Source organism: Sander lucioperca, chromosome 20, assembly GCF_008315115.2.
Source record: "Sander lucioperca isolate FBNREF2018 chromosome 20, SLUC_FBN_1.2, whole genome shotgun sequence".
Lineage (NCBI taxonomy): Eukaryota > Metazoa > Chordata > Actinopteri > Perciformes > Percidae > Sander > Sander lucioperca.
Genome location: NC_050192.1, coordinates 3264576 through 3276634, shown reverse-complemented (window position 1 = coordinate 3276634; position 12059 = coordinate 3264576). Strand labels below are relative to the sequence as shown.

Genomic DNA, 12059 nt, shown 5'->3' with positions numbered 1-12059 from the left:
CATTTTCAACGATCACGATCAGCGCTAACCTCTGTGACACATAGTCCTGCGTCTGTTTTACAAATTAAAAACATCCCTTGTTTCGCCAGTTGAATGTTTTCAATGAGAAGCAGCAGCAGTAAGAAATGTAGGATTAGCATTAGCGCTAATTTAATACAGGCAATGAAGGCAATTTAAATCCAGCACAGGAATGGCGTACTCGCCACTAACAGATAGATAGATGGATAGATAGAGTATTTATTGTCCCATAGGGATAATCATTTCCACACATGTTTTCATGTTCCATAGCACAACACAAAACATAAAACATGTAACACATATACAAAAAAACACATCACATTAGGACACCCACATAGACACATCAAATGTATGTGGGTGTCCTATGAAGACTACTATACAGAGAGCTAATTACAGAATGTAAATACATTGAATGGCTATTGCAGAAATAATGCCGACCAAAAATAGTAAAAAAAAAAATGCTTTAAGAAGTATGTAATAATTTGGTTTATGTGAAATCTTTTTTTTTTTTTTTAAATCACATAATTTGTGAATACATGGTTTTGCCCAGACAGTGATGTTGTTTCATCCTACTCATGGCTGATTATCACTATAGTCACACAGTGTTTGATAAATGAAAAGTCCAAGCTGTTACTAATCTATGATAAATTATAAAAAAAAAATAAAAAAAAAAATCCCCCTACGGTGAAATCAATGATGATTTGTTTCAACAGATGGCATAAGCTGGCACTTTCCCTCCGCCGGTTTTGATCACCTAAGGGCAATCGCCTGAGAAACTTTAAAGTGCAGCCCCAGTTCTTTAGGGAGAACTGGTAGCCCCGAGCGTAGAGACCCCCTGGCCCTCGGCCCCTCTCCCAGGGCAGGACTCTCATTCTGGGCTGTGTTTCCCCCCCGCTTGCTGGGTGTCAGCTGGAGTAATGAGATATTTAGCGGAGAGGTATAGGGAGCTCCTGTCTCAAGGGGAATCGACTGCAGCGACGAGGCCCCAGACTGACACTCTCCCTCCGAATGCAATTCCCCTCATCGTCTCCTCTCCTTTTATCTGTCAGCGGTCAGAATAAAGAGGGAAAATGACTGGTGGAGAGATGCAGTAAATGTGGCCCAGCCACCGTCAGACAGGAGACATGCTCATTCAGCTGATAAAGTCGAGCCTTAGCCCACAGAGGAGGGGTTGTCCGGTCACACACATGGAAACACGCATACACAGCCCGTTCTCACTCCCAACTCGTAAAATACTGACGCTTCGATATCGACGCAAAAATCACAATTTTTAGCGTCTGTATGGGCATAGCAGCAGCTCAACCGCCGCGCTGTACAATGACGGAGTATTAAGAGCGACAACGGTAGCGAGTAGTGTGTAAGATCCGTGTAAGGAGGTTGGTTGGGTGGTGGATGGGTGAAACAACACAGGACTTTCACCACCGGGGTTTGTGTCCCGCGTGTCACTGAAACGTACATTTTGTAACCCCCACCCACCATCTTTTCCTAAACCTAACTGTCCCGTTCTTGTGCCGCATGTCAGTTAAACATACGCCCCGACCCAGGGCGTCAAAACGTGACGGCAAGAGTTCCGACCAAGCACGTCTGAATATGACGCCAAACAACTAGACGCGAGTCCTTAGAGCGTCAAATAGTGACGCCAAGGGTCCCGACCCAGAGCGTCAAAGAGTGACGCTAAGTGTGCCGACCAAGCGTGTCTAGATATGACACTAAAGGAGTCTTTTTGCGTCAATAACAAACACCAAAGGCATATAACCCCACCCACGACCTTTTCCTAAACCTTTTCCTTGGCGTCCAAAAGTGACGCCAAGAGTCCCAACCCAGCTCGTCAACAAAGAGACGCCAAGAGTCCCGACCAAGCGCGTTTAAATATGACGTCAAACGGCTAGACGCGGGTCCAGAGAGCGTCAAATAGCGACGCCAAGGATCGTGACCCAGAGCGTCAAAGAGTGACGCAAAGAGTTCCGACCAAGCGCATCTAAATATATAAACACCAAAGGCGCCTGACCAAACGTCGCTTTTTGACGCGATGGAAGTGAGAATGTGTTGGCATATACAAGCATACAGCTACACTGTAGAAACATTAGGTTTAAGTTCAGTGTCAAATTTTGACTAACTCGGCTGCATTACAATTGTGCATAACTGAATTATGATTAGTTCTGATGTCAACTTACCGGATCCTGTTTTTGCTCAGTTTTCACTCTCTTTTTGTACAGGGTTATTGCGTTTTCACCTCATGTAGCTCGCTTTGTTACAAAATATTGTTTTCAGGATGAGTTAAGGTTCTCAGAAGTGCCATTATTTGGCATGTGAATACTATACATGTTCAAGGACACAAAAAAATTGTTATTATTGCAGTGGACCGGAGCAGCACTAAAACGTATTTTAGCCACCTAAAAAAGGTCTCCTAAAAAAATTATTTTCAATTTAACTGAAGCTGTTATATCCATCTCTGCTCTCTTCAAAGCTACCACACTCCTTTAACAAAAAACCTTGACCGTTGCCCTGAACAGTTAGTTCTAACCAGCGGTAGACCAGCAACTCCCGTGTTCTGCGAGGTACAAGGAGTCTGGTGGCTGGGGTGCACTGGTGGCTCACCTGGTTAACCGTGCGCCCCATGTACTAAGGCCCAGTCCTTAACGCAGTGTCCCGGGTCCGATTCTGAACCTTTTTCTTTGTCATCTGCCTCTCTCTCCCTCTTCCGTGTCTTCAGCTGGCCTATCTACGGTGGCCGAGACGGTTCAACACAAATACAAAAGCCACAACACAAACACAAATGCCGTTTGTGTTGTGGCTTTTGTGTTTTGGTTGTGGCTTTTGTGTTTTGGTTGTGGCTTTTGGGTTTGTGTTGTAGCTTTTGTGTTTTGGTTGTGGCTTTTGTGTTTTGGTTGTGGCTTTTGGGTTTGTGTTGTGGCTTTTGGGTTTGTGTTGTGGCTTTTGGGTTTGTGTTGTGGCTTTTGTGTTTGTGTTGTGGCTTTTGTGTTGTGTGTAGCTTTTGTGTTTGGGTTGTGGCTTTTGGGTTTGTGTTGTGGCTTTTTTGTTTGTGTTGTGGCTTTTGTGTTTGTGTTGTAGCTTTTGTGTTTGTGTTGTGGCTTTTGTATTTGTGTTGAACCGTCTCGGCCACCGTACCTATCCAATAAAGGCCAAAAAAGCCCCAAAACAGCAAGATAAAGCGATGAAAATATTTCTAAATATAGCATACAGTTGGTGGTCCTGTTTTTAGGTGGCTAAAATATGTTTCCAAACTGGAGGCGTGCCGACCGCCATCTACTGTAGCTAATACACTGACTATGGAGATGTAGCTCATACAACCGTTAAAAAGATCCAAACTCTCCCTTTAATGCTAAAAGTTGAGTTGATTTTACTGAATTGACATTTGAAAGTGTACATAGTGATCCACAGTCTTTTATACAAAAAAACGTTTACTTTTACAACATACATGTACCTGCACAGACACATTCACCCACGCACACTCGGTTACACACACTTGACATATATCTCCGCTCTGACTGTGTGCTGCGCTATCTGCACAGTAGCCAAATCCCTGCTCTCCCCTGCCGAGTGCGGATCGTGCCTCAAACTAAATGTTTCAATCAAAAGGTTTTTTTATTCTCCTGTGGCACATTGCCTTTGTTTCGAAACGGATTTGCCCCGTAGTTAGGCTTTGATTGCAGTGTGTGAGTAATGGTGTGGTGTGATAGATTATAACTTTCCGTTTCAGCTTCGCTGTGTTCCAGCAGTCGCTGCAGCTTTCATCAGGAGCGTTGTGTTTTGTTTTTTTCTCCTTCTCCGTGTGTGACAGGTTCATTCACACACACACACACACACACACACACACACACACACACACACACACACACACACTCACACTCCTGCTCTGAGGAATTGGAATTTCGGACAATTAGATGCACTTCTTTTGATTGTCCGAATCTTGAAATCTTCCTCTGGTCATCCAAATCAATCGCTCTCTGCCTTTTTACACACTCACTCTCTCTCTCTCTCTCTCTCTCGCTCTCTCTCTTACTTACACACACTAATACACACACTGACACACACACATACACATACACATCAAGTCTCTCTTCATATGAGATGATGAAATAGTTGGAGAACTCAGGAAATCTGTTTCTGGTGAAACCGTTCTGGACTCAGAGATAACTGAGCCCTTGTGGGGGGAAAGAAGAAAGCCCACTGGCTTTAGAGTCAACTTTCCTGTGTGACTCTGTGTGTGTGTGTGTGTGTGTGTGTGTCTGTGTGTGTGTGTGTGTGTGTGTGTGTGTGTGTGTGTGTGTGTGTGTGTGTGTGTGTGTGTCTGTGTGTCTGTGTGTGTGTGTGTGTTGATTGGTCTTCTGTGGTTCTACTTTTGACCATTATCATAAGAACCTTCATTGTTATGCCTTTGCCTAATTATCTTTTTGTCTTCTCTTCTTTTCCTCCCTCTTTCCTCATCCTCTTCTCTCCTTTTTCATCTGTTCTGCTCTTTTTCATCTGTTCTGCTCTCTTCTTTCTCCCCTCTCCTCTCCGCTTATCTTTCTTGAATCCCCCATCTCTTCCTCCTCTTTCCCCTTCTCTCGTCTCTCCTTTCGCCTCTCCTCTTGTTTCCTCCTTTGTCCTTTCCTCCATGTCTCCTCTCCCGTTTTCTTTTGTTTCTTTTTTCCTCTCCTATCTCTCCTCTTTCATCTGTTCTCATCTGCTCTTCTTTCTCTCCTGACCTCTCTTGTCTCCTCTTTATCCTACCCCTCTCTTCCATCCTTTTCCTCTCCTCTCTGCTTTATCTCATTCTTCTCCCCTATTTCCTCTCTTCTTTCCCGCCCATGTTATGGCTCCTCTTTCCTTCTCCTCGGCCCTTCTCTTCTTTCCCTGTTTTCAAGTTTGCTCCTCTTCTTTCTTTCTTTCTTTTTTCTTTTTCCTTCTCTCCTGTCTTGTCTCCTCTGCTTTTTCCTCTGCTCTGCCCCTCTCTCCATTTCTCCTCTCTTCTTTCGTTTTCCTATCCCCTTTATCTTACTCTTCTCCCCCATTTTCCTTTTTCGTTCCTGTCCTGTTATGTCTCCACTTTTTTTTCTCCTCTCCTCTGCTGTTCTCTTCTTTCCCTTTTCTTCATATTTGCTCCTCTTCTTTCTTCTTCATTTTTTTCCTTTCTTCCTCTGCTTCATCCACTTCTGTGCCCCTCTCCCCAGTTCTCCTCTTCTTCTTTCTTCTTCCTCTCCTCTCCCCTTTATCTTACTCTTCTCCCCTATTTCCTCTATTTCCCATCCTGTTATGTCTCCTTTTTTTCCCCCTCTGCTCTTCTCTTCTTTCCCTTTTTTCCAATTTGCTCCTCTTCTTTCTTTCTTTCTTTTTTTTCTTCTTCCCTCTGCTTTCTCCTCTTCTGTATGCATGTGTGTGCATGCGCGAGTGAGAGTTTATGAGTGTATGGGTGAATTAGCTGATTTTAAGTCTATAGGTTAGGGCTGCACAATTAATCACTATTTGGACTAGTGCAATATCCACATTGCTGGGGGAGGGGGGGTATGTGTAAAACTATTCTAAATGAAGTATTGTGGCGCTGCAGAGACGTCCCAGTCTACAAATCCTGTCCTACAGACTAAAGGAAAATTCTTTGTTTGGTGCAGATCCTCGCCAAAAATCACACTATAATCATTTAAAAATGTTACTTTTAATATTTTTCAATGAAAATGAGAATAATGATACAAAAATGAGCATTCCCTCCAATATGGTGAATCATATCCCAATCGTAATATCAGTCAAAAATAATTGCAATGAGATATTTTCCTCAAGTAAGAAATACATTTGTATTTCTTACTACCGTAACATGACATAACAAGTTCTGGAGGCTCATGACCCGAACTTTGCTCCTTAAATTAAAACACATAGTATTAACGTGGAGCTGAAAATACAGAACATTTTCTGTCAGTCCTGTGTAAAATGATCCCGTACAAAGCTGTTCAGTTAGTCAACTTCAGAAAACATTGAAAGAAACTTAAAAAAATGTCGAAAAAAGCCACAAAAACGTCAGAGGAAAAGCCCAAAATGTCAACAAAAATGACAAAAACTTCGCAAATTATGCAATTCCAAATGTAAAAAACTAAAATTACAACTCTGAATCACGTTCTATGGACAATTTCTGTTCAAGTATACAGTCATACAACTGTTAATACACAGATATTTCTTTTTTTTTTTTTTTTTTTTGTAAAGATGTTTTTGTCATTTTATGCCTTCATTTGAGAGAAGAGCGTAGACATGGAAGGGGAGGGAGAGGGAATGACATGCAGCAAAGGGCTGCAGGACGGAATTGAACCTGCAGTCGCTGCGGTGAGGACTGAGCCTCTGAACATGGGGCGCATGCTCTACCAGCTGAACTTTCCAGGCGCCCCAATACACAGATATTTCTTAGAGTGTAGTATAGGTTATAATTTTGCTGTGATATTGTTTTTATAAGGGAGATGTTTTATTAACCTTTGTGTTGTCCTCGGGTCAAATTAGTTTTCAACATTTTTTATATCAGAAATATAGGTTTCTTTGAACCAAAAGTCTCAAAAATAACATGGATGCATGGACGTACGTTGTATGGGTTCCTTACAACGTTCATTGCAGGTAAAATGAATGATTAGTTGTATTGAATTTTGGGTGTTTTATATAATTTTATAACATTTGAAAAACATGTTTAAATGGTTTCAAAACCGTATCCTGACTAAAAGCTGTTTTATGCTTCTGCGTCAACTCCACGCCGTAGCTACAGCGTCGCTCCTACGGCGTCGTGACCCTTTCGGAGTTGGGGCTGCTTTGCATCACGGTGCATTTCACCGCCATAACGCTAGGGGGCGATAAGTCTGAGGTTATTTGCGTGGTGTCTGCCAGCCAGTTTATTTTATGTTAGCTAGCAAATTTAGCACAACTGCCCACAAAGTACTGCTTGCTGGCGAAGTGCTCATTTCAAAACGTTACCGACATATAGACACTTTACAAACGGATAACCCCGTCATTGTAACCAAAATATGTCTTGAGTTTATTTGCAAAGCTCATGTCAGTGAACTAGCATGTTGCTACTCCCCACAGTAGGCTGCTTGAAACACCGACTATCAACACACAGGACAAGTTGACCAATCACAGTCCTTCTGCATCACCTCGACGCAAAGTTACACATTGTTTTGGAGGTGCACGTCGAGCTACGGCGGAGGGCTCGGAGGGGGGTTCGCGGCGACGCAGAGGGGTCTGCGGGAGTACGGCGTCGATTTGACGCAGAAGCATAGATCAGCCTTAAACTTTGGCATAAACCAGTCTGTGATCCACTCAACATCCTCTGATCTTAACAATTAGTCAAAATAATTCCTCATTTCTGCTTTTTTAACTCAAAAATTAGGCATAATGTCATATGAATTAGGTTTATTGACCGTGAATGGAAAAAAAGCGTTCGACAAAAGTGACAAAAACGTTTTAAAAAGTGTCAAAAGCATAGAAAAAAGTGCAAAAACCGCTCGAAAAAGCGCCAAAAAATATTTATTTTCAATTTTGACCCGGAAGGACAACAACTTCATGGTCGATGGGGAAGACAACACAATCAAAAATCAAAGTCGTCTTCTCTGCCCCTCTCATCATTTCTTTTCCCTATTCTCCCTCTCCCTCTCCCTCTCCCCACCGCAGGGCTGCTCGTCCCCCATCGTGGTGAAATTCGCCGACACGCAGAAGGACAAGGAGCAGCGGCGTCTGCAGCAGCAGCTGGCGCAGCAGATGCAGCAGCTCAACAGCGCCACCACCTGGGGGAGCCTGACGGGCCTGGGCGGCCTCACCCCACAGTATCTGGCTGTAAGGAGAGCCGCCACGTCACCCACCATCACCTCCTCCACCCCTTACTACAGCCCCATGGCCAACGCCGCCGCAGTCAGTGCCCCATTCGCAAACTCTCCGACCTGAAAAACACCCAAATACTCACTATACACTGGCCTCCTGTCTCTTCCTCTCTTCTCTTTTTCTTTCTTGTGCTGTGATTCCTCTCCTCCGTCCTTTGTCCCTTGGAAGGAAATGAGGTCTCTGAACAGGGTTCGAAGCTGCTAGGAGCCCATAATATATGTTTTCAATGAGGACTGATAGGAACAACAATCTTTGAAATTGGTCCAGTTTTAAGCATGAACGCTGTTACTGGCAGCCACAGACCAGGCTGCAATGTAACCCTATGGGGCAAATGTGCATCGTCAGTTACATCCACTAAAAGTGCTTTTTTTTCCACTGAAAGGCTCAGATTATTATTCTAAGTTTCTGACAACATTATGAATAGGATCCCAACAGAGATCGACCTTTTTAAAACCTCTTTGAGACCTTTCTGTTTAACCAGAAACAGCTCTGAGATCGCTAGCGCTAAACCCACCAGACTCCATTTAAAAAACAATACTTTTAGTTTGTATAGAGCCAACATATTTTCACATGTAAATCAGTAAACTTGGCGTGTTCCAGGCAACCCGTAACCCATGTTTTCACAACCTTCTACCCGTGAAAGTGCCCTGGAACTGCAGTCAAACCCGTAACTTACTACCCGTGAACTCGTATCAGATCGTTGTACCTCCAGTTACAGTTTTTGACGTCTCACACACACATAAACAATGGCAACCCCTGTTGATGCTGTACAGACGCCGGTGATTAACGGTGAGAAATAGAAATAAATAGACATAAATAGGCAACGTAAAGTAATTCCGCACATTGTAATCAAAACAATACACATACGATTGTGTACTACTACAGGTTATGTTTACTAATGAAGCCCAAAATATGTCGCCGACTAGAAATCGCTAGAATCAGCTAGCGCTAGCTAAGGTAGTCGCTAGCTAACGTTAACGTTAGGTAGCCTAACCTGAACCCTGCCAACGGCACAATGTTTAGCTAGCCAGCTTTGACGGTGTGCCAAACCGCATTATTTTTATCATCATATGCACAAATCAGCTGTACATAAACGTAACTAAACCGACTTTCACTCAATCACAGTTTATCTGAATGATGACATGCTGGAACGCCACCAAGTCGTGAGTCGTGACTTGAAGTGAAAGTTGTGTCTGGAACGCAGCATATGTGTTTATTTCAACCAAAACTACAGTTGTGATGGTTGGAAAAGTGGAAAGACGACCAAAAATGGCTCTTCCTAGTTTTATTTTGTGTCTGGTGGCTTTAGTGAACGCAATTTTGCGGATGTTTTTATGTTTAAAAAAAGGATCTTACCCTTTAACAGAAAGGTCGACCTCTTTAAAAAAAACCTTTCCATAATGTTGTCAGCCACTTAGAATATTAATCTGAGCCTGTCAGTGGCAAAACGAGCCCTTTTGTGAACGTAAATAGAAGCTGCACTATTGCCCTATTAACTTATATTGTAGCTTGCTACAACAAAACAGCAAGAAAAAACATTTAGAACAGGAAAAAGTGACATTTATGTGGTTTTCCAAGGACAGAAACAACAGGAAACAATAGTTGAAAGTGAGACCTATTTTGTAATTGTTCCAATATATTCACTCATTGCGGTGAATTGTTAGGACTTTTGTGGGATTAAACAAAAAAACTGGTTTGGCTGGGGGACAGTGTGAAACCCCTGGGAGCCCACTGATCCCCAATTTGAGAAATCCTGCAGTGGAGGCTCTGCTGCACAGCATCTGAGACCTTCATCGGTTGATTTGTTTGATTGGGGGATTTTGTGGGATCTTTTTTGTTTTTAAAGTAGGGTTCAGAAACCTCATTCTCTCCCCCATGTCTCTGCAGCCCTTTTTCAGAGCCTCATACTCAGGACTCTTCCTGTAAAATGCCTCGGCACTAACCCTTGACTCATTGCGCTTCCATTTCTAAATTAACCTTAAAGGGAAATAAATTTAAGATAAAAAAGTGTTTTGTGAATTGGGCTTCCATATTTTCCTATATCTTCAATCTTCTTTTCGGCATTTATTGGATAGGAAAGCTAAGATATGAAAGGGGGGAGAGAGAGGTGGGAAGACATGCATGAAAGCCGTCACAGGTCGGATTCGAACCCTTGACCTTCTGCATCGAGGAATAAACCTCTGTATATGTGCACCTGCTCTACCAACTGAGCTAACCGGCCACTCAATCCTCTTTTTCAGACTTTTTGAAAAGAATAAGCTCTATTCCGGAAAGGGGGGGGGGGGGGACCACAGACACAATAGAAACAAGATGTTAATTTGCTGTTAATTCAAGTCTTTGAAGGATGAGTTTTTGACAGCATCGGTATTCCACTTTTGTTTCCGGAATCTAATTAGTCGGCTAGATTGGCGCTTTCATGCTCAACTTGTCTGGGAGAATGGCAGTGGAATACAAACGCTGTTTGCTTAGAGGAGAGATCAAACTATATTAGCAGCTCATTTACTCATCGAGCGCCGAGGCAAAAAAAAACACACTGCTAAACCCGCTCATTACGGCTTTAGCTTCCCAGCGTAGCATTGTATAGACATTGTGTTAAACTGTTTCTGTATCCACCCAGCTCACTTTGGTTTCTCTCTCTTCTTTTTTCCCCTCTGCATTGTCTCTTCTCCTCTCTCTCTTTCTCTCTCTTCTATTTTTTCTTTTCTTTTGCCATCAGTTGCTCCAGCAGGCAACCTCCTCCAGTAACCTAGGAGCCTTCAGCGGGATCCAGCAGATGGCCGGTGAGTCCAAAAAGAAGAAAAAAAAAAAAATCAGTTGATAAACTCTCCCGTAACCGTGCCAGCAATGGCCCCTTTTTGTTGCTCCTCTCTGTTATTTATTTTTTTGTTCACAGTCTTCTAAAAAAAAAAAAAAAAAGAGGAACCAAAGAGCATAGCAGATGAACTCGCGTGGCGGAGTAAAGAGAGATCTTTGCCCCGAAGATTTATTAACTGTTGCTAAGAATTGTCTTGATCTTTTAATGAGGCCAGACAAGAGCTGCGCCCTGGGCGTGTAACAGTAGCACCGAGGCTTTGCCGGGATGGATGAATCGCAGGAAAGAGGACGGTGGGGGAAGAAAAAGAAAATGTGGAGTGGAGGGGGAAAAAAATGGTTAAAAGTGGGCTCCCTTTTGGTGGATATCTTGCACTGCAGGCTGGCGCCATCTACTGCTCTCTCACTCTGTGAGGGTCTCTGTGATCTGTCATTTTCCATATTTTGCTTTTCAAGAGTATCTGCAGGTCCAAGGCAATTTATTTAGCCCTTTGTAGCCATTTTTAACGCTACAAGAATTGAATTTAAGGAAGGGAAGTAAGACATCCATTTTTTTTTGCAGTGAATGTAGCCAGTGAAAGTTTTCAAACTCTAAATGGGTTGAATAAGAAGAAAAAAAGGGACACAAAGAAATAGGAAATGGTAAGGGACGAGCCCAATTCTCCTAAGTGAAGCTGATGCAATAAAAAATGCATATTGTATTAACCCAGTTCTGTATTAATCTAAGCCTTGAGCGTGCCAAGAGGCCTCCTATTAACTGTTGAACAAGATAAAATCTGTCTTTAAGAAATATAATTTTTTCGGGCTTTAAATTTTGGGTTATTTAAGACTTCCAGGGACCCCTGGATACTTGCTCTCTCATCATCTCTGACTTTTTTTTTTTTTACTCGTCTTTATTCCCACTCTCTCTCCTCTTTTCTATTTATTTTAAGCCTCTTTTTTTCTCTTTTTTTTTTTTTGCAGACACTCCTGCGCCTCCCGCCCTCTCTGATCACAGTTTCTTCATCTCACCTTTTTACTCTTCCCTCCTCCAGCCTTCACACTCTGTCTGTTCTCCCCTGCTTCACTCTTCTTTTTCTTCTATCCTTCTGTGAGTTTGTTAGTATGGTGTCAGCTCTTAATTGCACACTCTTTAGTCAGCTGACACGGAGGGAGGGGTGGGGCAGGATAGGGAAATTGCCAAGACACAATAACACTGTCTGAGTGTGATGGGAGTGTTTTCTTTTTTTTTTGTAGTGGCGAGTCCCGTCTTGTATCCTCCGGTTTCTTTTCTGTCGTGTTCCCCTGAGTTACAATGCCTCGCAATTTCCCTGTGGCTGATTTTAAATTGTGTGCTCACTCTGTTGCTGTTGAGCTCAAACACACTTTTCCTCACAAACACA

General features: G+C 42.8%; 1 protein-coding gene across 25 annotated transcripts in view; it reads left to right on the top strand.

Annotated features, from left to right (window-relative positions):
- Positions 1–12059, top strand: part of celf2 (cugbp, Elav-like family member 2) — a 237852-nt gene that overhangs the window by 196103 nt on the left and 29690 nt on the right. For 14 of the 25 annotated variants that reach the window (XM_031300315.2, XM_035995821.1, XM_035995810.1 and 11 more), the window contains 2 exons: positions 7660–7896; positions 10583–10646. In XM_031300315.2, coding sequence (XP_031156175.1) covers positions 7660–7896; positions 10583–10646 — 301 coding nt within the window. The remainder of the gene's footprint in view (positions 1–7659; positions 7897–10582; positions 10647–12059) is intronic. The other 11 variants (XM_035995826.1, XM_035995825.1, XM_035995817.1 and 8 more) reach the window with 1 other exon arrangement.